Source organism: Branchiostoma lanceolatum, chromosome 2 (assembly GCF_035083965.1).
Source record: "Branchiostoma lanceolatum isolate klBraLanc5 chromosome 2, klBraLanc5.hap2, whole genome shotgun sequence".
Taxonomy (NCBI): domain Eukaryota; kingdom Metazoa; phylum Chordata; class Leptocardii; order Amphioxiformes; family Branchiostomatidae; genus Branchiostoma; species Branchiostoma lanceolatum.
Window position 1 is genome coordinate 26,750,685 of NC_089723.1, and position 26,974 is coordinate 26,777,658.

Genomic DNA, 26,974 nt, shown 5'->3' on the forward strand with positions numbered 1-26,974 from the left:
GGGTTGGCAGTTTTTTGCTATGGTTGGCCATTTAACTAGAAACCCAACATTTCTTCCCTGGGAGTGCCCTGAACTTTCAATATGTATCATAACAAACAGTCACAGCTGAGATATCACTCTAATATTTTAGTTTAATTTGTCACAATGTCTTCTCATAGTCGATGACATCTTTTTACTCTCCAGCACAGACCCATTTTTTCCACACAAAAAACATCAAACAAGTGTCCCTCCTTCCAAGTCCATGACATCCCGGTTCACATCAAACCAGTTGTGTTTGTTTGCTCTTCTCTTCAGTCCTGTCACAATGCGTCCATGTCTACCTTACCCATGAACTTAAAAAAACTTTAAACACAAAGAGATCAATAGAGCATACTTCATGTGAGACAGATTCGCAGAACAGTGAAATGTTAGGCCACACCAATTTAAGTGATGTTGGAGCATACAAGTAACAAAATCATTTAAACTACTATTCAACAAAACAGAAACCTTTAATCAAAAATATGCTGTAAACAAAACAAACGTTAGCTACTACATCTACAAAACTTCAATAATAACTGGTTGAACAACACTGTAAATCATACTTAGTTCTACAGTAGAATCCAGCTATTTGCATTACTGTTAATAGCATACTTCGGGGATATGCATAAAATTCTGAAAACCCAAACCATTTCCCATTCACTCCATTATAAATAAAATGGCATAATTGCATTAGCCATTTTCGTTAACTCCTGCTATTTGCATAAAATAATGTCAATGGCAACAGGAAAAACCGGTTGAACATGTCAAAGTCACTAACTCTTATGGATTGTATGCAAATGTCATTCAAATGTAAATCCAGTATGGGAAGTTTCTATGGTAAGACAACACCATAGGTACTCTTATTGTCCTTTGTTTTTGGAAAAGCTGTTGCCAGTCTCCATTGTCATTTGCTGTGATAGGATACAGAAGAATAGAATTGCCAATTTTTTGCTAAGTTTGCCATCCTTTGCATTCAACATGTGTGAATAAACTGATGATATGCTTATGAATTCAATATGTTACATTTTGTATAACCTGGGAGTGAGTGAATTTGACGCAAAGTGTGTGTGTTTCCTTCAAGTGCCATCCTGGTAACCACTACAACCCCCCCCCCCCAAGAGTGCCGCTCATTTTGTCCCCTAGGGTTAATGGACTACTCCTTATTATTGCATAAAATACACTGACAAATCAGTTATGCAAATAAGCGGATTCTACTGTAGTACAAACTAAGATAGATGTACTTAAAGTCTTAAACCCACTTGCTGCTGAACAAATGGCACGTGGATAAGCCATCTCTGGGAGATTAACCTGCATGTAACTACCTTTCTTCCTTCCCAGAAACAAGCAAAAATAGTGTTCCTGGAATTCAAAGTGTTCCTGTCTCCATATAAGGAAATGTCAAGTGAAGCTTTGTTGACTATGAAGTCACGAAGACTGTGCCAGGTACTTAACATATTTGCCCCCATTAAAAGACTACCACTTATCTATAAAGCTTTGTTAAGCCACACTTATACATGTAGCTTACACATCTAGAACAGTCTTATAGCTAGAATCCTAACTGAAGACTAAGTCATAAAATCAGGTCCTGAAGTTGATAGGTTTTCTTGCCTGCCCCGTTGCTGCTGTTGCTGTTCTTGCAACCGTTGAAACCTTGGTGCCACAGGTGCTCTCTGAAAAATACATACTGTTAGAAATACTTAAAATTTCCAACTTGTAGATCTATAGCAACACAACGTCACTTAATGATTATAGAGGTAGGTTTTTGTGATTAATTGTACATCAAAGCGTCTTGCTTCCTTCCTTTTTATGTTGTGTTCTTACTCAATATGATAATCTTTAACGTATATTAATGTTTTTGAAGGGAGGGCTTACTTTAAGCATTTTGCTTTTTACCCAATCCTCAATAAATAGATGTGAATAAAATAAACAATACTTGAAATGACAAGAACCATTATGGTAGGGTTTCAAGTTTAAGCTCTGTAAAGCCTTACCATTTTTTTCACAACTGATAATTGAACTGCATTTTGTACCTTAAAAGTTGTCCTCATTTTGCTGTACAGACCACCAGTCTTTGTCGGTTCTCTCTTGGAGTCTCTTTCTGATGCAGTGGCACTGGTCTCGCATCTTCCACCAACAGTTTCCCTTCTAGCATGACGAACAGACGAGGGTCGACTTCCCATCCACCTTGAATGCCCAGTCATCCTCCTGGTGTCTCTCTGTGCAACGGTGTCTTCCTCACCATCAAAGAACTGCATCTTGTAGGGTGTGTTTCCGTCAAAAGCTTCTTCATTTCCTGCTGTTGCACCATTGATACTCCTACATTGGGGATGGGCAAGCTGTTGTGCTGCCTGCAAGTCCTCACTGCCATTTTTGTTACTACAGTTAGATTGAAGAACAGAGGACGGCATGTGAAGTGTGTTGTGCATTGTAGCTGAGTTGGCAGCAGTGGGAATCCCTGAAGGTGCTGCTGTACTAGCTGCCTGAACAGGACGTGCCTGTGTGGGGTCAACAGAGCTTCCCGAGTAACTTGCCCTCTTCTGCAAGTTATTCTTGTCTTCCTCCTTCCCTTCTCCACCAGACTCATTAGAAAGCCCTTCGCTGCTGGACAACTTGCCCATCCCACGCTGCACTTGTTGGAGGGAGTACATGTACACGGGGGACTGCATGGCTGGCATAGGGAGGTAGGGGTACATGCCGGGGAAGGGGTAAGCTGGGAATGCCGGGTAGCCTGGGTAGGGTGGGAACAAGGTGGGTGGAATAGCTGGCAGGACACCAGGAACGGCCACTGGAAGCGGTGTCATCCGAGGAAGGAGGGGGTTGCTCACACCTACACTGTCTGATTGGGGAGGAGACGGGTTCCTAAAAGGACCGATATCAGGCTCATTAAACGCAGAGGGCACCTTGTTGTGCTCGCCTGATGTAGTTGAAGGAGCAGGAAAACCTGGAGGTGCTCGGACGTGTGGTTGAGCTGCTTCATTCCTGAGTTGGGAGTAACCTCCTGGATGTGTTACACCAAAGGGAAAGACAGCAGAGGGCTTTCCTGAGAACATACATCTTGCCTCTGCCTTTAGAGACTTGTTGCTGTCTTCTGTGTCTCCACAACCAGACAAGTGCCTCTTTGGTGGGCTCTTTTGCACATTAGGGAATCCTTCCACAGCGGGACTATTCTTCTTTGGCCAATCATGGCCACTTGTGTTTCTTGACACTGCGACTCGTTCACTTTGGTTTACAATGGTTGCATCTACATTAGAACTGCTAAACATATGTCCAAGTCTGGACAGTCCATTGTCCTTTCTGTCTATGTTCCCACTATGATGGGGTATGTTCTGAAAAACGGTACCTCCACTATCACTGCTGCTTGAGGTAGACACCCTTTTGCCAGCTGACCCAATCCAACCAAAGTTGTCACTTTTCACACCATCTCCAGAAACAACTTCATCTCCGGTGACTTCCCATGTTGGATCTGACACCGACTCCCCAGAGAGAAGCCACGTGGTGTTGTCAGTAACGTTATCATCTGGACTTATAAGACTTCGCTCTGTCGGCGGGTTGTGAAGTTTGGGATTGGCTGGTGTTTTTCTCAAGGACACAGCTCTATCTGGTCTCTGCATGGGGTTACATGGCTCTGTATCATTCTTCATCAGGGGTGGGTGGGGAACTACCTCTGTTAGATCTGATTCCCAGTCCTCACTGACCGGCACACCCGTCCCAACATGGGACCTCGGCAGACGTTCTTGGCATTCGGTCTTTGACTCTCTGACACAAGTTGCAAAGCTAGACCCAGCCTGTCTAACAACCGTAGATGTTCCATTACTAATTGGCGGGAAGTCCTGATAGCTAGCCCCCTTGTAGGGAGGTTCAGCTCCCCTGGGCTGTGCGTTATTGGGGGGGAACTGGTGAGCTGCCAAGATATCATGTTTCTTCTTCTGTTCTTCAATCATCTTCTCAAACTTCACCCTGGCAAATTAGGAGAAACAGACAGTTAGTGATGAAAAAAAATGAAAGGCAGTATTTATTACCCTTGCTTTGCTGCATTAATGTTATGTCATCATCTCATGAGCATGATATATGTTTGTATTCATTAATTTAATAATATGTTAGTATTCGTTAACTAGCAGCTTTTTAAAGTATAGTAGTCCAGTTTTGCAGGCACAGAGCAGTGCCCCACAACAACGATACTGTGCCTTAAACACCTTCATGACATGAAGTTGGTGAAAATGTATTTTTTTAGCTTTAAATGACAGATCTTACAACAAAAATTAGCAACATGTGCTCCAAAACAATGAGTGGGATGGAAAAAATTGAAGCTGGAGACAGCCACACAGAACATGATTATTTATAAATCAACATCATTGTGAACAAGTTCATGAATATTTCCTTACTGTCTGCGGTGCTCATCTTCTAGAGCCTGTTGCTGACTGAGCTCGATCGCCTTCTTTAACATTTCTTCTTCATCCTGCTCAGTTCTCGGGCAGAGGGACATCAGCTCCTGTGTTATCATCAACAATAATACAAATCAACATGAATAAACATTTTACTCTTTTATCACCAGAATTTCTAATAAATTTATCTGCATACCTGCTCTAGTGCAGGTAGCTTTCCAAAATTTCCTGTGCTACTCATTTTCTCATTTTTTCCCCCCCTTTTAGTCCATCAAATGTCTTGAAGATGTTCCTAGTAGTGTCATTTTGAATCTTGAATGTTGCTGTTTGAAAAATATGCTTCTACGGAGAATGCAAACATTTTGTGGGTATTGTAACCCTTGTGCTGCATGGGTCAGTGCAGCTTATGTGCAAGTAGACATAAATACTACTACACAACACAAATTAACGAGACTAACTTGGATATGTAGGTGGTACTTTAAGCCCTTAGCTTAATTACTCTTACAATGTAAAAGGAAACATTGTTGTCCCAAAAATTCTCTGTGTACACATCGGGAAAGAGAGGACAGTACAAGTATCAGGTGAAGTAGTTTACCAGTCTCTCTTGCCAGCGGTTGACAGCAGGAGGAGGGGCAGGCTTGGTGTTCCTCCAGGCTTGGGTTGGTGGAGGGGCCTGGTGTCCACATTCCTCCCAGTCCGTCTCCTCCCACCCATCCTCATACACTGGTCCACTGCCTAGAGGTAAAAGGGAATCAGTCATCCTCAATGAGCTGGTTCACAGATTAGACTGTGCATGCGCAGTGAGATGCATTGTGTCAAAACTGAAGGCCCGAGACATAAACACATAAACAAAACACATCTGGACACACATTAAGCATGGTCTGTCTCTCCAGACAAGAACTGTTTACAAGTTAGGGGCCTTCAACTTTCATATATTACCCACAATGCACAGTTTAATCCGTGAACTGGCTTTTTAAGGTGAAGCATGATGCTTCTTCAAGCAGCTAGTACTAGTAGTGCAGTGCAGCTTCACTACAGCTCATGCAAAATTTTCAAGATTTATAAAGAAGTTCTTCAATCACCTTCAGGATGACACCTATCCCCTAACGGCTGACTGGAATGGCTGTACCCACTGGCCATGTTGGCTGCGCATGCTGCCTGCCCTGAGGAATTGTCTGCTACATCCTCCCATGTGTCTTGTGCTGTATAAGCGTTGACAGAGGGATCAGTGCATTCCTCTAACGTGCCGTGTGACGATGTCTTCTCTCGCCGCAACGTCTCGTGCTCCTGTCTGTTCCTCTGCAGTTCCCTCTCCTTTTCTTGCTGCAACATGGAGCGTCGTAACTCCTGCCAATTCTCCTGCACAGGTTATATAATCATACAATGCTTGATGAAAGTCTAGAATAGGAAAAACTCATCATACCGCAACAGTTTGTGTACAAAAAACATCCAAGATGAGAAAGATATTCAACTCATTATTCGTGAACAGTTTGTGATGTACAACAAATGTCTTAGTTGAGAAGGATATTTGCATCTTCACAGCATACAGGGATAGTCTGCATGACACAAACTCTCACTGTCCAGGCACCTGACCAGTGGGAGGGCTGCTGGAAGTGTGATTTAGTTAGGTTACTTAAATTGATAATCAAACTACCCTGGCTCATCTAAGTTGTTAGATGCAGATACCTACCTGGTTGTGTTGGCCTTTTTTTTGCTGTTTTGCCCACGAGTGTTTCACCTCTGGCTGTCTCTCTACACTCAGCTGAATCTGCAACAGTTACGACTTGTAAACTATACTGCCTTGCAATGCACAGGAAAGATAGACATAAAGGAGATACAATGCAAAACATTAAAATGCATCATCATAATCCCATTTTACTTGATGTTCCTTCTACAATAAATCCTGTCATTACCATAAAGCGGTTATCTCACTGGACTAGCGGCACATTGGCAACCTAGCTGGAACTAAGAGGACTTAACGAATTTCATTGATAAAGAAACAACTCTTTTTACACTTCGTGTATTTGTTGTATTTTTAGTTATACTTGTACATTTTGCACGATATTCCCATCATAAAGTCAAGGGTAACACAAGTCCAATCTAGGTCACCAACGTGCCACATTCCAGTAAGATACCTGCTTAAGTCAACCTGCAGTACTGTGCCAAGAGCTAGGGGGCACCACCGATGTGGGCAATTGGCTTATAATTTTTCGTTATGCAGAATATCTATAGTTCTGCCATTGAAATTCAAATTGGGTGCATTAAAGGTATTCTGTTGTCACCTGTGTGTGGCTCCTTGGTTGTTGTTTCATCAGCTCATGGTACTGATGCATATGTCTCTCCAGCAGTGCTTTATCACAAGGCTGGGGTTTTGGTGCACCGAAGCCTTGAGTAGTTGTGGATGAGCACCTTACATCAACATGTGATGGAGGTTTTGGCTCAGCTGATGGTGAATCTTCAGGAACTACCTGGTGCAACAAAATGTAGATGTTTGATAAATTGTCTGACAAAGAATACTCAATATTCTACTACTGTATTTTCAAATTGATTGTTATAACAGTATACATAATAGTATTACTTTGTGTGCAAACACTGCATACTCCTATAAGTCACTTAACATTACATCCAAAAACTAACAAAAGAAAAAAATACACAAGGTTCAAGTTACTGTCACATTTAACATCAAATACTGTGTCGTACAGACTAGTATCAAAGTCATCCCTGTATCTTTTCTCTGTTAGTGGCACCTGTCAATCAAGCTGACAAACTCTTGGAGGTTACCTGTTTTGGTAGCTTGACATCTTGTTCCTTCTGTGCTTTGGTGGCCAGACACTTTGCTTTGAAAGCCTCTAACTTTGCCTTCCGTATGTCTGTATCAACCACACTAGAGGCTTCTTCCTGTGGATCCTCTGTAGTGTGCTGGTCTGTAGTGCTGATAATACTGACAAAAAAGATATGAGAAATCATTTTTGACAGTGACAAATGGTAATCTACAGCACAAGACTTATCAAGTGTGGTCAAATCCTCGGCCTCTGGTTCCACAGAAAGATATCTATTTGGCAGAACAGTGGCCACTGCATAATGAATAAAACATTCAATACCGATTCCACTGACATTGAATAGTGAAAATGACATCCAAAAATACTCTTCACTAAGACCTTTAACTTGAAGGTCTTATATGAAGGTACTGAGTATTCTTTACCAATGGAACAGAACTTACCTCTTTGGACTCTTGGCATCTCCAGTGTCTAGGGCTGTCTTCATCCTCATCTGAACATAAAGGCAACACTGAACATTCTAATCTTGACAGAATCATATGTATTTTCACAAAAATAACCACTTCCATGCTCTGGTAATGTTTGAATGATGACATGTACACGCAAGTGTCTTTTAAACATATAAATATGTAATAGCTTCCCTAGTACTAAAGCCCACACATCCTATCAATTTGAACATCTTTAAGTTTAAAAGTGTGAAAAGTCACATTCTCCATATAGTCTCTCCTTGCATAAAAAAAATCGCTCAGACCACACCAAGTTGATTTCTTGCTTTTCAAATTTGCCCATGCACTTCATTTTTTCTGATTTGAAAAAAAGAAGAAAAAGATCACAGTCACGTACCATTTGTGCACACAGCTACGACTAAATGCTGAAGAGGTACAAATGCCATGTTTGTCCATACCTTCAACTGTGCTTCCTTTTCTTGCTTCTTTCTCTCTTTCTTCTGTCTCCTCAGGTCCCGTGGGCTTACCCGTGCCTCCTTTTCTTCATAGGTGCTACACTGTAGCTCATCCTCATTCTTCTCTGTGTCTGTCTCTGGTGCACTCGGCCCAGGTTTCCTATCTACCTTTGTCTCTGCACAGGATAAGTCACTGAACAGTTTGTCTGCATCACACCTGAAATTGTAATGTCAAGAAGATGCAAACGAGTTGGAGTAAGGATAGCTTCAAATTTTGTACTGTCACAGAGAATGACTGAAGAGCATGAATCAGCCATATTGCAAAGTTCTTTGATGACACTGATATTGAATAATTCTATGTGAAAATGATAGACATACAGTCGGCGTAAGCACACCTAGACTTGCTGAAATGCATCAAAACAACGCAGAGAATTACTAAATTTCTACAATGATATTACAGTGAAAAACAGATCAGTACATCACGCCACGTTATGCACTTAGATAATACTTGGCACTGCAGTGTACTTTGTAAAGATATAAATAATAGGCATGTGCAGTCATAAGCTATACAATCATGTATCAACAGAATTACAACAAATCCAGATCCTGATCACTCAAAACTCATTAAGGAGAAGAGATAAAAAGAGATAACTGTTGTTATCACCTCATGGAAGTTGACTTTTCCTTCTCCTTCTGTTTCTTCAGACGTTCCAGCTCTTCTGCTTTCCTTTTCTCAATCTCCTCAGCCAGCTTCTTGATTTCCTACCGAAGGAGAAAGTTCTTTGCTAGAATTCTTCACTTACAAAAGCAACTTCTTTGGCAAACACATGCTTTCTGTGGGGAATGGAACATAGTCAGCACTATAGTATAAGCTTTAATGAGACTTTGAAAAAAATTCAAAAATCTTTATTGTAGCATTGGTCACGAACCTGCTCTCTTTTGTACTGTTCTGCTTTTAGCTGTTTTTTTGTTTTCTTTGGACGATTCTGCTGTAAACAAAGCACACAAAGTGTAAGAACAATAACCTGAACATGGTACAGGTCAAATGATACACAGAAAGCTGTTATCAGTAGAAAGTTAAGTTTGTTAATCACGAAGTGGCAACTATATACACAAACAAATGTCATAACCTTACTGCAGTGATGTCAACATAGAAGACGTCTGACAGTATTCTCTTGCTATTTTAGCATGCAGAAACATTGCCAAACCCTGACAAGCCACACAACACAACACAACACAACTCCATTTACAGTCACCTGGGCATTTTGTGGAGGTTTGTCCAGCTGAGTCTTCTTCTTTCCCCTCTGTGAAGATTAAAAGATATAAGATACAAATCAAGAAGTCATTTTACAAATCTAGGTCAATTTCTTTGTTTGTGAATAGGGCATTGTTTAATGTCACTTGCTAGACTTTTTAAGGTGTACTAAAATAGCAAAACAGTTGATGACATACTTAAAATCAGAAATTCATACTTGTCTATTGCCTGAGTGTTCTAACATCACAGATAAGAAGGATATTCAAATATTAGTCATACACACTTGTTATATACATGAGAAGACAAGACACCTTAAACAAATGTTAGGAAAGACTATAAGTACATGCTTTAAGTTAGTCAAACCTTTTTCTTTCCCGATGCCTTATCCTTGTTGCAGTCCTTGTTGCAATGAAGCCTTTGCAGCTGTGTAGGATGACATGAACACAACACATAGGTTAAGTTAAAAAAAGTCAATAGCATGGCAAGAGTGTTCATCATAGAGACAGTTTAGCAATTCTATAAATCCTACTTCTTAATTTCAATCATTGAATGTCATTAATTTGTGGATTCAGAAAGTACTATTAGACTTTTATTTTTAAGGAAAAGAGGAGGAGCATCTATTTTCTTGGGTAATATATATTCTAACTCCCTTTTCTTTAACTTGAAGAGGTTTCACTTTGTAAAGTCTTCTAACTGTTAAACTTGTTTGATAAGCTGATTCAAGTTAACCAAACCTCCTCTTCTGTGAAGTCTTCATCCTCAGTTCTGTACCGCCTGAATTTCTGTGAAAGATGGTAACCACTGTGTTAAAGTCAACTGTTTTCACATACGATTTGAGAAGGATTGTGTTTGAATTACGTAGCATATAACACGTACCGGCAAGCTGTCAGTTATACAACTAGATGAATTTAAAGACAATAGTTCATAAAGTTGAGAAAAAGGTTATCAAGCAATATCAAATGTATGTTAACATCATTCAATTAGACATTTCTGGGAAAGGCTATAGTACAAGTATTCTGCATTCTGAACTGTTAAGATTCTCATAACCACAAATAACACAGGTCACTCCCTTATTCTAAGTATATGTATAAACACAAACAAAACATCTGCAGTTAATGTCAAATAACCAACCTTGTTCAAACGTGTGAAGAAGTAATACTCATCGTTTTCTGATGGTTGATACCCACCTACAAGAGACAAATGTGCCACGGATGAGGTTAAAGTTCACATCCACTATATGGGAGACTTACTTCATGTATAAAGAGATATGTCCTCGCAAATGGGAAACTGTATCAAAAAGAAATTTCATCATGTGCAAGATTCATTGTGTATTTAATCATTCAGTCACAGTTGTTCTAAAGCTCCCTGGCTATAGCACTGAGGAATGGTAAATACTGTAAATCAAACTTATTTTTGCAGGGAATTAATGCCACAGTTGAGGCAAAAAGGAGGTTTTTGTTGTTGTTGCTTTCTTGTTGCAGTTGAGCCATTCTGGAAATGCATATTCACTGTGTCATGATCTCACGGTAAACAGGTGACCCCAAAAATTAAACCACCATGAACATTTCATGATTTACAGTAGACTGTATCATTCAAACAAGAATCGTTAGCAAAATGACATGTAACATGAAGTCTAGATATACTCACTTCTGTAGAGGTCTCTCAGAACCAAAAAGAATAACTGGGGGAAGCAAAACAACAAAATTTGAGGCAAATTCAATAACAGTTCTAGTACTTCTCTTCCTGAAAAAGAGATTTACTTGAAGTTAAACTAAGACATGGTCATATAATGCAGCCCTTTCTAGTCAAGAGCCTGAATCAAATCCGGGACTATCTGACAACCAAAAGACATGCAAGTTTCAGGACAGAAAGTTGCATGACATCATATTTAGATACTACTCACAAACTCTGCAAAGCTTTCTGGATCATCCTCTTCATCAAAATATTCCCATGCCTCTTCACTCTGAAAATCTGAGGAAAAAATATCACTCTTAGTCTTTAGTAATAAGTTAGTGCAAAAGAAAGTGTTTACTACAACACATTCAGTACATGTATGTGTCCATTGTCTAACATCTTCGCAACCCTAATTGTGTTGTGGATTGGTCCACTCACATGGACACGCATTGCATTCAGCCCATGAGAATTACTCTTCTTCGCTAGTCAAGTCAAGTCAAAGCCTTTATCTATTTTTGATTGCTTGTGGAGCCGTTATGGCTAATCTCCAAGCAGAGCTGTCATTGGCAAGGCAGTATCAAAAGGGTCAACCTATACCAAAAGCTCCAGTGGCTTTTGGAACAGGGTGGCCCTTTCCATACTGCCTTGCCACCAACAGATCTGCTTGGAGATTTAGCTATGGCCATTTTTTAAACAAAGTCAAGCATTTTCTAATCCACTCCTCTACTCTCACCTCTCAAATAAACGTACCGGTACGTTTATTTTTTTTCGCCTCAAAATCCGCCCGGTACTTTCTTATTTTAGATGGTACGTTTATTTTTTTTTTTGAAAAATGGAGGCTTTGCTAACCAGGAATCTAAAATCAAAAGTTTAGGTTTTTCTGCCCGTATTTCCCCGGTATTTTTGCTCATAATTCGCTATTTTTTGGCCTAGCGGCGTTAGTTTTCCCGCGGCCCGCCGCTTTGACAGCCTTGTAAGAATTATCCTGGCCGCACTCGTAACATATCGGTCGATATCGCTATGACGCTACTAAGTAAACGGGAAAATAAGACGCGATATTGACATTTCAAAGTACAATTTTCATAGAAATAACTTTGACAGTCTCTGTTTACATCATAAACCCAAGGAGTAAACCAAAGCACGCTGATCAAAAAACGTGTAGAGTAGAGTGCACGGGGAATAATTCCTGCCCACTATCGGCAGCGCGGCGGAAGAATAAATTGTTCGGAGAAGACATGTTACATGTAAAAACAGCAATCATAACTTATCTTCCCTTGTGATATGTGTTTTGAGGCCACAAAATCTCTGAAACGGCAGAAATATATCCGAAATGATTTGGAAAACAAATCGCGAAACATGGCCGCCACTCTCTGCGGCTATCAGGCGCGGCGAGAGTAAAACTAGCAGCATATTGCATATATAGTGCGGATACCGATCTTTAAAATGATACTGTAAACGCAGGGAAATATTATATTTTGGGGCAACGATAGACACAGAAGGCCATATTTATTTTCAGAGGGTTCCATATTTTAAAATGACCCTAAGATTTTCCCAATTTAGCGGATATGCGCGGTTTTCTAGTGTCAACATGAAATCGGTAACTTCTTAGTATGTGCGGTCTGAGACGTTTAGCTACTTTTACAGTCGATCTCTGTTCAGTATTGTGAGTCCTACCGCGGGAACTCGAAATCCGAGCCGGTCTCACCAAGGAGGTTCCTATTTCAACCTCCTTGGTCTCACAAAAACTTTGTTTTCGACCCTTTAGAGCAAAAGTTTATAGACATAAGCCTTTTCTTGAGGAGGGGGTGTGTTCATATATATTTTTTAAAAATATGATCAGGTGCATTAGTATATCTGATGATTTTTGTTACATTATGTCAGTGTCACTGATTGTCAGTAATCATAAATGATATAATGTTACATGTACAACAATTTTCTTTGATCACTTACTTCAAGTTCCAAGTAGAAAATGCACATTTTCACTTGTTGAACTTGAAAGCACTGTGGCCCCCGGTTAGGGGTCATAGCGGGGAACCTATGCCCAATTTTTCAACATTATTTTATCGAAGTGCCCAGGAAGATCATGATTTGTACAAGCTATGTACAGTTATTCTGTTCAATATCTATATAGGTATGGTCCTGAGGCATAATTGAATAGATATAACCTACCTGTTTATTATCTTATTTCCCTCGGACAGTTGTATGGACACAGCTTACCTTGACTGTCAATTTTGAAATTTTCCGGGGGGTACTTATATTTTAGGGGGTACTTATAATATTAGATTTTGAAGATTTGTCCGGGGGGTACTTATATTCTAGGGGGTACTTCTATTTGAGAGGTGAGAGTTGTTTGCTTTAAGTTTTATAATATAACGGAGAAATGCATCACATTCAAGTCCTAATCAAATTTTTGCATCTTTGAATAAAATCAGCATCATTTTCCTCCTGTTATATTTCAGCAGTCTTTAACAGACCTGTTAGATTAACTGGATGAAAAATTATTCACAGTAGAAACTTGGGTACAGTAATTCATTGGCCAATTATATATAGTGTATTTAGGCAGGTTTCTACTACATAGTATTCAGTTATCATTATTCATTTACGTATGGTGGAGACTTTCAGCATGTTTGTTGCTCTCACCACATGAAAGACCTGGTCATACCCACGCCCCTTCCTTGGTATGTAGTAGACCTCACGAAAGTCGCTGTACTTTTGTTGTCTCAATAAAGATTGTTTTGTAAAAACACATTTAACCTTTCGTGACGTGACTAGAATCTACTAGGCATACAAAATTACCACTTCAAAGATTCGGAAGTTACACATCTTGTGCCAACAAAGAAGGAATCATGGTTGACACCAGGTCTTTTGTGTGGATAGAAAAGCCAGGGAGTTCAACAAGCAGGCACGCTTTCCTGGTTACGGAGCAGTTGTAAACTTGCTTCGTTGTAGGTGGCCTCTGTCTATTTACGTGGGACTCCAGGATGTCCTTAGTGTGCTCTTCATTTTTCTTCATTATTCGAAGTCTTGACCTTTAGTGGCTGACTGGGGGGTACTTGTAGGCAAACCACAGTTAACAGATCTATGGTCTCTCTACACATCTACTTCACACCTTGAGCTTGAGTCATTCATAACAAGACTTTGGTCCCAGGGCTCCTCAATCACAGGACGCCACACTCTTTGCTAATGTTAAAAAGGTTCAATGACATTGCATTCCTCAGTCATTTCCGTTCTTTCTTTGTCACCCAAGGTCAATTGGATTTTTCAAAGAGTTATTCAGGAACAAAGCTGGAAGTTAGTACACCCTTATATCACAGTGGTATCAAAATTTTGTTCTGCATTTTGAAGATATTTTCTGCAAGTGCAAGTACACAAGCCTCCATACTACAACCTTATTTATTTATTCATTCATTTATTCTCAACCTAATAATGCCTACTTATGTGCATCACATTTACCCTTGTCTAGTAAAGTTTGAAACAGGAATAACGTGTGTGAAAAAAATTCAAATGACAAGCAAATTTACTTAATTGAAATTGGAACAGTAAAAGTATATTTATTCAATATCAATCAAATCAAATAGCCTTTTTTAATAATTTCAAAAGCATACATGTAAAAAGAACCTGCCTGATAAGGAGGAACAAGGATGTAATATCCCTGAAAGGAATAAGTGTTCTGATGCTTAATAAAGATCACAAGACCTGTGACAAAAATGCATAGCCACAGCCCACGGAAAAAAGTTTAAGATAAAATTTCAAAAATCCAATAATTTTACTGGATGGCATTAAAAAGCCTCACACAAATTGACAAAACCTCGTCCTCTGCATAGTTTGTAAGGTTCGCACGGCGCAGGTTTCAGTTTATATACAGCGCCGCTAGTTTGCTAAATTGAAAACCATTGAATCCCAAGCCTAATTTTTTCATTCTGCAAAATTGCAGGTTGTTTAATTTTTCTTCTGCAATCTTGACAATTTTTCTGCAAATTGCAGACTGCAGGTGGGTATTTCGAACACTGTATCATACATGTATGACACACTTCCATGTGTGTTTCAAACCACAATACCGCATGTACAGGTTAGTGACTAAAACTTAGTAAAAGGTAAAACTAAACTAAAAGAAAAGGTACAGTGTAGTCCCATAGCTATTTTGAGGCCATAGGTGGGTTGTTATCCACTGTGTCTAGGGCACGGTATTGGAAGGCATAACTCAACCCTCTCCTTCCACCGCCTTTCACCTCCCAAACAGAAGTCAGGTACCCATTTTTACACTTTGGTGAGGTGAGGAAAGTCACAGTGACAGTGCCTTTGCCAAGGGCACGACATCAGTGTCATGTCACATTGTCAGGGAATTCAAACCCAGGACAGTTGGGGTACCTGTGGGTTCTTGGCCTAACACCCGAACCGTTTGTTACGCCAACACGACGCCACATGGTGAGTGACTAACAGGGCGGAAAACGGCCACACCTCATTGCCAACTCAAAATATCATCAATCATGATAGAAAGTGACTCAGTTTCCCCTTTGCTTCTCCGCCTTGATTCCGATGATTCACAACTTTCCCAGAACAAGCTCCCCACATCCTGGGTGTCTTTGAAAATTATCAATTCAATTACCACAAAGGTTCACCCCTTTGCACTTTTTTTCATGGGAGACAATAGCCGCTGACTGAGCCAGCTGGACCATGTCTAAACAATAGCTACTTTTCAACATCTTTGTAACCAAGTGTTGCTCTTCAAACAAGTCTCTCTGCACTGTTCTGGACCCCTTATTTTGGGTTCAAAGCTTAACAAACACGAAAACCCCAAAGCTAAAAAAACAAGAAAACCTCTTTGCTATGTAAACTTTTGATAAAATTAAGTTTTGAGTCTTAACATCTGGCGATCTCAAATTCAGTTCAAACTTCAACTAAAAGTTTCCCTACGTATTTCATTGCCATCTTTGTAGAGGTGTTCATGTTCCCAGTAATAGTATTTTAATACATAAATGTGTGTATATATATGTGTGTGTGTGTGTGTGTGTGTGCTTGTGTGTATGTGTGTGTGTTTCTGTCTGTGTGTGCATTTCTGGGCATGCATGTTCGTGTCCATGTGTGAGTGTGTGTGTGTGTGTGTGTGTGTGTGTGCATGTGTAAAGATATCAATATCTTTATTCAGTTAGTGATAGTCTAGTAATAGTAGTATACCCTCACTCTGGACCCTCCGTAAGCTTTGTTTCCGGGAGGAGTTAGAGGGATACTGTATATGGTAACTTAAGTCAAGCCTATGCCAAAAATAGTTACTCAAGCAACTGGATAAAATTTTGAAAATCTGATCCCGTTGCTTGAGTAACTATTTTGGGCGTATCTTACTACCTGGATGTCTAACCTTCATCAACGTAAGTCAAGCCTAATTTTAAGCAATACTAATGTTTATATGATAAAAGGCAATGAGCTAAGTTGAGGTCAAGAGACAGGATGTACGGGAGGTTTGCTGGCCAATTGTCCAAGGAATTGATGGTTTTTGCTTTTGTTAGGCTCCATTGTCACGGGCGCTCAGTGAGTTGCTCCGGCCATACTCGGATGACTTGTGAGATCCCTGAACTAATTTGTGGTGCTGTAGGGACTGGGTTGTGGAAACACCCACCGCTGCAACAACACCAGTTATGGACACGACTCGGGTTGGCTGCAATCAACGTGTAGAGCGCTTTTGATACCTTAGCCTTAGTACAACAATGGAACAAAGATGGCAGCCCACATAGGCTACACGAGGACACGTGTATGGGTCACAAGGCCACTTATAAATAACCTGAAAACTAGTTGCTGTTACATGTTGGTGGCACAAGCCTCACCGCAAAGAATCACACTTCAGAGTCATTGTAACTGTGTTTTGACAACTATAAAAGCCATCAATTCAACTATCACAATGAAAAACTGTTCCTTTCCCTTGATCAGGGGTGCCTAAGCATAACATTACATACTCGTAGTTTCATATACGAATTCATACAAGGTTTATGGAATACTTTTACTAATTATACGGAATTCATACGATCCAGTACTAAGAAACATAACAAATTTTTACACTACAAATTACAGAATCCATACAAGCTTTACAGAATACATACGATTGTTTACAATTAGTAAAACTTGCACAAATTCTGTAAAATTTGTATGTTTCTTAGTAGTGGATCGCATGAACTCCATAAACTTTGTACGTTTCTTAGTAGTGGATTGTATGAAATTTGTAAAATTTGCATGTGATTATAAATTCTTAGGCTCCCCCGTTGATAGCAACTGAGACTGCGAGACCAAACAAATCACACATCATACCTTCGTTTTCTTCTTTCTTCAAGTCCCTCAAGTGCTGGTATGCTTTACTAAGCTCCTGAAATTTGGCTGTTGCATGAGGATCATCTGGATTCTAGAAAGAAACGAACATACAACTGGTAAGGGCATAAATAGGTCATTCAATTATTTGCAACATTTTAAAATATATCCCCTCCCACTAAAAAGTAAAAACAACTTGTTTGAAGTTTTCCAGAATTGTATCAATTCAATGCAAAAAAACATAAATTTGCAATGTTTCACTCAATAGTACTTTTAAAGTTTTACCATAGCAAGATTTACCATAGCAAATCACTCAAAGTCAAACAAAAGGATGCTTAAAATTTAAAGTTTTAATCTGACGTGTAAGTGCGAAATCATCACAGTACCTTGTCAGGATGACACTTCAATGCCTTTTGTCTGTAAGCCTTTGTAATGTCCTCTGTGAAACAAATAAACAAAGACCTGAATTTGATGAAACAACATTATGCATTCGATCCATTTTCATTCAAATAACATATTTGCAATTGAAAAGTGGTGGATGACAGATAGATCTAGCGTAATATTTGACAAAATACCCTGGAAGTGGAAATAAATTGAAATCACGTCCATGCCACAGAAATGCCGTCATCTTTCACTTCATTTGTGACAACAAAAATTACGGAGAGTAGTATACAATATGCATATATTTCTGTTCGAGAGTACTAGCTTCCTGGACCAAGTGGCGAAACTTAGAGAGCAAACAACAAACAGACAGAAATTATAACTTGTCTTCGTTTTTGCTGTAAGATCAGTTCGCATTTAGCAAACCAAAGCAGAAACTCGGCTGGAAGAGGAGCATCATGGAAGTACATTTATGCACACACAATGACAGACAAGTCAAAATAGCCTTTATAGCTCAACGTGTATTGTAAACAAACTCGATGCTGTAGCGTCCACAAGAACAGCAAAAATTATGACAGATCCGAGGAACGGCGTGCACAGCACAGGCATGGGGTGTTGTATTTTCCACCATGAAAGAGCGGTACCCGTAGTTGGATCCAGTTTATACAGCCTCCAAAGTAAACGTTACCAAAAGCTGCATCCTCCTTGACGCCAAGCATTCTGCAGAACTCAGCAGTTTGCCTGTGGTCCACGACCTCATCCCAAATCCCCGCCATCTTTCTGGACTTCCACTCCGACTCCCTACCGACTCCTCAAGTTCCTTACCGATTGGCGCTCTAAGTTCCGTTCGGTTGCCGCCGGCTATTCTCGGCATTTCCCGTAGAATATCGCCATTCCCAGAGGAGTTCACCCATTGGTCAGAAGTACACGGAAATTGCCGAATCCTTGCCTACTGTGACCAATCAGTGAGCGAGAGAGGTGTCGTTCACATCTGTTTTTCATTTCGTCAGACGGGCCCAGGGACTGGGACAGGCAACCTGGGACAGTGTTAGCCTCCTTCGCAGACTTCCTATGACAGCGGCGTATATATAGGGGGAGGTTCTCTAAAGGGAATTGTGTAGCCGAGGGACGGCCGCTGTTCATATCCATATGGATATGAACAGCGGCCGTCCCTCGGCTACACAACTCCCTTTAAAGAACCTCCCCCCTATATATACGCCGCTGTCATAGGAAGTCTGCGAAGGAGGCTAGGACAGTGTGAACAGACCGAATTTTGTCCAGATAAATGTGCAGTTATAAATCATCACTACATATCGAAACTGGAAGACATACTGGCGCGACTCTGGAACGGTTATGTAGATATTGTAACTTGACTAGAATAGAGGACGAATGCCATTTTGTAGCATGTATCTTAACGTTTAGGTGACTTCTTAGATTCACGGATGTTTTAGATTATATATTACATTAGCTAAGAGAGAAATACACGGTATAGGCTTGTACAAACCATATGTCCGTATTTTATAATACACTAAAGTGCTGTAGAAACATTCCTAATGCAAGTGAACAGACCTCCTAGCGAAAACATCGATAAGTTGAATTTATTCAATCAATGCTACTTAGTATATTCTGTTAACTTTCAACGTGTTTTCTTATGACCTGTACTTAGCCCAGCTGTGTAGCACAAACTTGCAATTCATTCATTGATTCATTCGTTCGTTCGTTCATTCATTCTTTCTTTCTTTCATTCATTCATTCATTCATTCATTCATTCATTCTTAAATCAATTAAGCTATTCATATTATCCCAAATCTTTCGAAACCATGTGTACATTTACTTGAATAACGTCGGGAGTTTGTGGCTGGATCCAGGGAATACCGTGAGAAGTTATAAGTATCACCATATATGGACATGCAAAAAATGAACAAAAATAAATTACCATCGCAAGCATGTCTGCAGTTGTGTAACTGAATTCTCAACCTTAGATACATCATAGTTACATGGACCTTTTTGTTGGGAATGGCAACTCGAACCATTGCAGTTTGACAGGCATAACCTAAGGCCATACGAGCGTCGACAGCCAGTTCATTCGCGTACCGTAACATGCTTGTTTCAGTCTCTACCAGACTAACTACGCCGGCTATAGGGAGAATATTTGCCAAGGTTTCATAAAACTCCTTGGTAAAACCTACTCGGGCGAAATGTGATCTTCACCGTGGACTTACTCTACTGGCTAATTATTCTTTTTCCTGCCGAATTTTTCAATTCAAACGCCCGTAGGAGGGTAGCCTGGATGCCAGACCCCCAAACTCTGAAATATCTATCGTGTGGGCGAAAGATATTTTAGAGTTTAGGGGTCAGGTATCCAGGCTAGTAGGAGGGCCTGGTGGAGGCTATGTTTGTTTCACACACACAAAAAAACATATATAAGAGGCTGTAGTGTGGATAACGTTAGGTGTTTTTCTAGCTGTGAATCGGTCAGCAGAGAACAAAAAGTAACATAAACTGAAGAAAGAAGCCAGTCAGTCTGTTCTCAGCCACTAGTGGGCGAGGCCCTATCTTATTTAACCAAGGAGGACATTTCGCGAAACCCAAAATTGCAGATTTCTCATATGCTGTTGGGCTTCAATTTAGTTAGATGTACAAACATGTGTTTTCGTACCTTCCAGTCAACTCTAGCAACATTCTCCTTTTGCCACACCTTTTAGGATACCCCACGCATGGGTCCTGTCAAGTAAATTTGATTAATAGCGACGGTTCGGTACACAGTAGGTACACATGTCACATGTAGTATTGTAGTGTTTCCGACCGGACATCCGAGAATTTCCCGGAACCCAGTCACGGTGTTAGTAATTGTTGCAGAGAAACACGTCCAAATTTTTTACGTCCTACACGTGCTCGCGCATGCCGGATCTACTGTATATAAGGACGTTCTCGTCCACTGTCACAGTTCAACTCAATGCGGTGGCTCTTACACCAGTATCATATCCAAGCAGATCAAGCTTGTTAGGGGCACGGTGAATACACAATGATGGGACGTTTGCGGCTTTGCTTGAACTTTTGCCTCGCGGCTGTTCTTCTGTTGTCACTAGTACTGGGGCAGACTCAGGCGATGGCACTTTCCCTTGCAGAAGATGCCACGCCACAAAATTACTCTTTGTCAGCCGAGATAGTCAACGTTGTGTGCAAGGCGAACTGTGGCACAGGTATGTGTTGTTATTACCTTTCAACTACAATGGCTATCAGGTATGGGTTCATTAAACTCTTGTTGTACATGTGGAAATATCGTGTGAATATTCAGTGTGTGATCATCAAAGATAAAGCTGTAAAGCCTGAGCTAGTCTGTTATTCCTCATGTTTGCTTTTTAATACCTGAACTTGAAAACGTCTCAATTCTGAAATAGTCCTAACAATACTATTATACATTGCGCGAAAGCCATCTCTAATAAACTGAGCCACTTGCAAATCATGGTAAGAATTTTAAAGACATTATACAGGATTGGGGCAAAAATGAAATAAATAGCGCTTGTGTTTCATTGTACATGTGTCTACCGCATAAGCGCTCCGTGTTGAAAGCTGACGATTTATTTTCTTTTACCTTTTCTTAATCAGATAATTCAACGGCAAAACTCTCGATCCACCAACTACTGATCAACGAATTGTGTGAGCAGGCGCAAAGTGCGGGGTTAGTCCATAAAGGTAAGAAAGCCATCTTGAATACATTGTTTTCCCCACATTTTACTTCAAACAGTAAAACCTGTATACATAAAAAAGTCAATACAAAAGAAAAACAACAACATATAACTAATTTAAGAATTTAGGTTACAAATTAAAGAGCGCAAAGAGTTTTAGTGATTTGGAGTATAGCTTTTTACTGCATGTTACGCATGAAACGTCTTCTGCGTATTCCTGACATATTTCTTGATATCATCACTCTATTTATGAAATAACATCTCTAGCCATGCTCAATAACAAATTAATGGCTATATATGTGACTGGTAGGTTAGACAGATGCCTTTTGAATGTATATTAAGGTTATTGAGTACCTTCGATCCACAGGTGACGAGTGTCAGCCCGCTGTTCCAGACGTGATGCCATTGCTTACCGACTGCTCCAAGGTACGCCAGCATTAATTGATTCATCACTTCCGCCTATTGACCTGCAATGGCGAGAAGCCATTATTCATTGTTATCCCAAGTACACATACTGAGAAATTGTGCTTAAACGGAGGAAAATTTCATTCACTTAATTCTAACAACTTCGAAAACTCCAGTGAATTTTTGACATTTTTAAGATCATTTTCTATATTTCGTTTTCCCAGATATTCCGTTACCTAAAGGGGGTGAATGGCATTCCTAGTGGACCGTGGCGAATTAAACCTGACAACATGAAAGCCTCTGTGGAAGTAAGTAAATGTACATGCACACACAGAAACACGCACACACACATACATAACTTTACGTCCATACATGCATACACACAGACACACACATACATACACACAAGTACACATAGTATACACACATACTATACTATACCGTCAGCAGATCAGTCAGTCTGATACAAAAATATATATATATATATATATATACACACACAGATACGCATGCACACACACACACACACATACGCGCGCGCACAATGTGTGATACACTACAATATATTCCACCACAATATATCCCACCACAATGTGATACGCAGTATTCCTGACTGACGTACCGCTTCCCCCCTGATGAAATATGTCTTCACTCTGCCAGGTTTACTGTGAGATGACGGCTGACCATGGCGGCTGGACAGTCATACAGAACCGGTTTGACGGCTCAGTTAACTTCTACAGACGAATCTGGGACTACAGGTAATGCCATGCCACATATGGTCAACTTGTCATCAATTCTTAAATAGTGAAAACTGAAATCAACACGATATCCCTCAAAGACTTGTGATACTTTGTCCCCGTTGAAATGCGAACGGTCGCTTCTAGATACGCACATACACATTTATATTGTCGACATGTCTTCGCTTTGGACAACACACCATCTGAAGGGACCCTTGGCGAAACTCCGGAAGTCCGCGGGGTGTTGCCTGAATGGTCATGAAACGGACTTTTGTATAGAGAGTGCGGGTGGATAGGTCCTAAGTTCCCAACCCCCCTGAGTCATCCCCGGCACCCACCCCCTGCACATTTCCTCTACCCACGTTCGACCTCTGGCCCGCTTTACATGCATTTTCAAAAACACCTCCAAGCGTTTTTGAAAACATTTCCCGAAACGCGTTTCAAAAACACCTCCAGAAATCGCATGTAAAGTGGGCCTTAATATTTAGGGTTCTTTGATACCGTGATAGGGTTCTTTGGACAGATCAGAGTGTACAGGCAGTTTTTGAGAACACGTGGACTACTCCGGACCAGGGATCGTCTCTGGAGGGCGCGAAACCTGGCCAGGGCAGGAGCGTCTCCGTGTAGAGCATAGGATCTTAGACCACATAGTGGGTAGACATCTGTGTCTGATTACTGATCAATAAAGGCAGGAGCCCACGTGCTCCTAGATTCATTCTTGACCAGAAGACGAAAGTGTGCACATCTATCCTTTCCTACACTGGTGGACAGCGGTGTGTTGCCGCTTTCGAGCGGCCGAACCTGCGCTAAGACGCCATCCTAAAGCCTTGGCCCGCTACCATGCCTCCTGTATCGCCCGGTGATGAGACCATCGGCTCCCCGAGAGACCATCGCCCGTGCTGCGTTGCCCGACTGCCACGTCGACCGCCGACCCCAGCCTGCCGCCTTGCCTAGCCGTTCGTTTAGATGTAGTCTGCCCGCCTACCGCCGCATCGCACCGCCAACAGACCCAGCTGGACCGTCCAACATGCCCGCATGCGGGTTTGCGGAAAAAGCTGGCCCTGTCTACCTGGCCTGTCTACCCTGGCTATCTACCCTTTTTGGACCCCAAGGGCATGCATGGGGGTTTTGCATCTGTTCGAATTTTCTTGAGGAAAACCTGGGTCAGTGGCAATCCCAGCTGTGGGTGGGCTGGATCATACTGTTGGAGGATAGGGACAGTTATGAGCAACTCCACCAACACTGGAAGAAAATCTATTATTGATAAACAAACATCTAAGTGTACAATAAAATGTACTAGGATTGTTACACTAGATATAAGAGGTGTGATGGGGTACAGGATAAACAAAGAAACCTGATAGGATGGTTTGCGGGAGCAGCAGCTGCTAAAGATTTCGTAGTTTCTGAGCTACAGTAATAAACCCCCAGGAGTGTCAGACATCTGTTGTGAATTTAGCTGTTGTGACAAACCAAGGAGGTTTTATGGACAAACAAAGGTCCTACATGTATTGTTGTCTGGCTCATCCTACCAGTTTCATTTGCTTCCCTGTATTACTTTCTACTTCAATTTTGTTTAACATTTCAGGAACATTTTATTGTATACATGTACTTGGAACTTTTTTTCCAGTCTTGGTGGAATTTCTTTACCAGCTTCACCCACACCCCCGCCCCAACCCAATAGGCATTGTCTTCCATCCAGCTCACACACATCTGGAATCACATTGACCCAGTTTTTCCTCAAGGAAATGCCATTAAAGCCCAAACCCCCATGCATACCCTTGGGGCACAAAAAAGGTAGACAGCCAGGGTAGACAGGCCAGGTAGACAGGGCCAGCTTTTTCCGCAATCCCCCCGCATGCTGTCCTCTAACCCATCCCGCCAGCCAACCACGCCTGCCATGTCCCAGCCATCTCTGCCTGCCGTCGCTGAAGCCAGCTGAGCCGCCGGCCGCCACGTGTGCAGACCACGCTGACGTCTCCCTGCCCCACCATGCCGCCTGTCAAGCAGTCAACCCACCCGCCCCGACTGAGGAGCCATCGACGCTGCCACCCCGTGCCGCAACTGCCTGCAACCTTCCACGGCCACCCTGCCTGCCTGCGACCGTCAGCCGGCCACGCTGCAGCCTCGCCGACCCGTCCCAGACCTTGGACCGTGGAAGCCTTGCTGAGCCTCGCGCCGCCGATCGTCGACTGCCGACCCCAGCATGAAAACCCCGCTACGCCATATCGCCGAAGCTTGCCGCTAAGACTCCGCTGTTCACGACAACATCGATCTGAACTTTGCGACCTGACGTGACCCGTGCGATCCTCACTGCGAACTTTTAAAGAAATTCTCCCTTGCTCCAGGAAGACCACTGAACTTTTGCCGCGTAAGATAAGACCTACGAACTTTTGTGGTTCTGAGTAAGGTACCGTACACGAATTGTATGTAACAGTTAGGTGTTGACCTGGTCCATTTTCGTACGCCTACGGGTAACGATTACGCCTTATCAAACCTTTTTGTTTTGTATGTTGATGTTGAACTTGTATGTGCTTGCCTAACTAAATAGAACGATTGCCTGCGGGCCTACCCTATTTTTGCTGGAAGTACTTAAATTTTGGTTGTTGCCTTGAGACGTTCATGTTGTAGCTACATGGCCTCGGATCAATCTGCCCTGCTTGGGAAAAATTACTGTGCTATGTAATATTTAAAAATGCAATGTTCTCCATCTGTTCGTGTTCCGACGATTTTCTATGCAGTAGTCCGTCAGTTACCAGCTTGTCGCTAGAACTGCAATACCAAGCACTTGTCAAAATAGTAACACGCTGGGACCTGCTGTTTTCCCACCATTTTCTCAACTATTTGTCGGTGTCACAGACACTAGGACACCAGTAACGACTTGATACATCCTGTTTTTGTAACTTTATTGAATTTGTGTAACAGACGACGGGGACGTCGTCTACCCCCCGGCGGTGAGGGGTGTAGAGCATAGGATCTTAGACCACATAGTGGGTAGACATCTGTGTCTGATTACTGATCAATAAAGGCAGGAGCCCACGTGCTCCTAGATTCATTCTTGACCAGAAGACGAAAGTGTGCACATCTATCCTTTCCTACATCCGTGCCTCACTTAGAATACCATTATTTTGATAAATGACTGTTTTGTAGATGATATGTAGGAGACTGGTATGACCAAGGTTATCATAATGTCCTCAATATAAAGATCGGGAGGTAAGTTTCTAAGAACTAGTAGTATGGTAAATCAAATCCCGATGCTGTGAACCTTCTACCTGTGGTCCTAACTTACCCACGCTCTGTTATTTCTTCCGGTGTACGCAGGTACGGCTTTGGTGACATTGCCGGAGAACACTGGCTTGGTCTCCAGGTTCTACACGAACTCACAGGGGGGGACACTAACTACGAACTGCGTGTCGAACTGGAAGATTGGGGCGGCAATACGGCTTGGGCCAAGTACAGCGAGTTTAAAATCGCCGGAGAGAGAGATGACTACAAGTTAACTGTCTGTGGCTACCAAGGCAATGCTTCAGACTCCTTCGTTTACAACTCCGATTGTAAGTTCAGTACGAGACAACACGACAGAGACAGCAGTCATGGCAGCAACTGCGCAGAAGAACAGGGAGGTGGGTGGTGGTACTGCCACTGTAACAGGTCGGGGTCTAACCTGAACGGGCCTTACTTCAGGCCTGACCACTATCGCCATGAAACGCGCACGGGCCTCGGTGTGTACTGGAAGGGATGGAAGAAACACTCAAGACACTCTCTCAAGGCTACCAGGATGATGATTAGGCCGAGTGATTTTCTAGACCAGATCACAAAGTAGATATATTTAAACCGCGCTTAATGTAATGTATGATTATATGCTTTCTCTTGTGTCGTCACAAGCAGGGACTAAACGCGGTATTACAAATGATTGAAAATGATTTTTGATAACACCTTGAATGAGATGTACTACTTTTAACGTTATGTGCTGTTTGTTGCTTGTGTGACAGTCACCAACCATATATTGTCTATAAAGTATTTAAGACTTATTGTCAAGTTGTAGAATTCACATGAATAAGCAAATTCAGCTACATTGCCGTTTTTGATTATCAATATTTTAATTTTCCAGTATAGGAGATTTCAGGTGTTGATGTGCTTTCCTAGCAGTTTGTCTTTACATGTTATTAAAACGAATAAAGGTTTTATAGTTGTGAAACATAACAAATTATGGGTTAAAAGTGAGTGAGTGAGTGAGTGAGTGAGTGAGTGAGTGAGTGAGTGAGTGTATAGACAAACCACAAAAACACAAGAAAGAATAGTTCACATGTACATCATACATGTACTCCAACTCAAAAATGCAGGCAATGCCCGGAATAAATCTGAAAAAGTAATTCAATTAGATTAAAACTATTTAGTCAGCCAAAGAATTGGCCCAGCCAGAGAATTGGCCAGCATTTTAAACTCACACTGCCAAATCACCAC

General features: G+C 41.4%; 2 protein-coding genes across 4 annotated transcripts; one reads left to right on the forward strand and one right to left on the reverse strand.

Moving 5' to 3' along the window:
• Positions 1 to 1,238: 1,238 nt before the first annotated feature.
• Positions 1,239 to 21,796, reverse strand: LOC136428271 (uncharacterized). Of its 3 annotated transcripts, none has more exons than XM_066417659.1 (21): positions 21,726 to 21,796; positions 17,688 to 17,740; positions 17,305 to 17,395; positions 11,237 to 11,304; positions 10,981 to 11,014; positions 10,465 to 10,520; positions 10,068 to 10,115; positions 9,697 to 9,756; positions 9,335 to 9,382; positions 9,008 to 9,067; positions 8,743 to 8,840; positions 8,082 to 8,295; positions 7,621 to 7,670; positions 7,182 to 7,341; positions 6,683 to 6,868; positions 6,091 to 6,168; positions 5,483 to 5,759; positions 4,996 to 5,135; positions 4,401 to 4,507; positions 2,049 to 3,975; positions 1,239 to 1,688 (listed from the first exon to the last, which is right to left on the reverse strand). In XM_066417659.1, exons 1-21 carry the CDS (start codon positions 21,775 to 21,777, stop codon positions 1,584 to 1,586), a joined length of 3,912 nt encoding a protein of 1,303 aa, XP_066273756.1. In that variant the 5' UTR covers positions 21,778 to 21,796; the 3' UTR covers positions 1,239 to 1,583. The 3 variants fall into 3 exon arrangements, with proteins under 3 accessions (XP_066273756.1, XP_066273755.1, XP_066273754.1); XM_066417658.1 differs by lacking the exon at positions 21,726 to 21,796 and adding an exon at positions 18,371 to 18,495 and having other exon boundaries at positions 9,008 to 9,064; XM_066417657.1 differs by lacking the exon at positions 21,726 to 21,796 and adding an exon at positions 18,371 to 18,495.
• LOC136428274 (microfibril-associated glycoprotein 4-like) lies at positions 20,042 to 26,695 on the forward strand. The gene is made up of 6 exons (XM_066417661.1): positions 20,042 to 20,885; positions 21,292 to 21,378; positions 21,739 to 21,797; positions 22,001 to 22,084; positions 22,437 to 22,534; positions 25,832 to 26,695. The coding sequence occupies exons 1-6, from the start codon at positions 20,708 to 20,710 to the stop codon at positions 26,331 to 26,333; spliced, it is 1,008 nt and encodes a 335-aa protein (XP_066273758.1). The 5' UTR covers positions 20,042 to 20,707; the 3' UTR covers positions 26,334 to 26,695.
• The last annotated feature ends 279 nt before the right edge of the window (positions 26,696 to 26,974 follow it).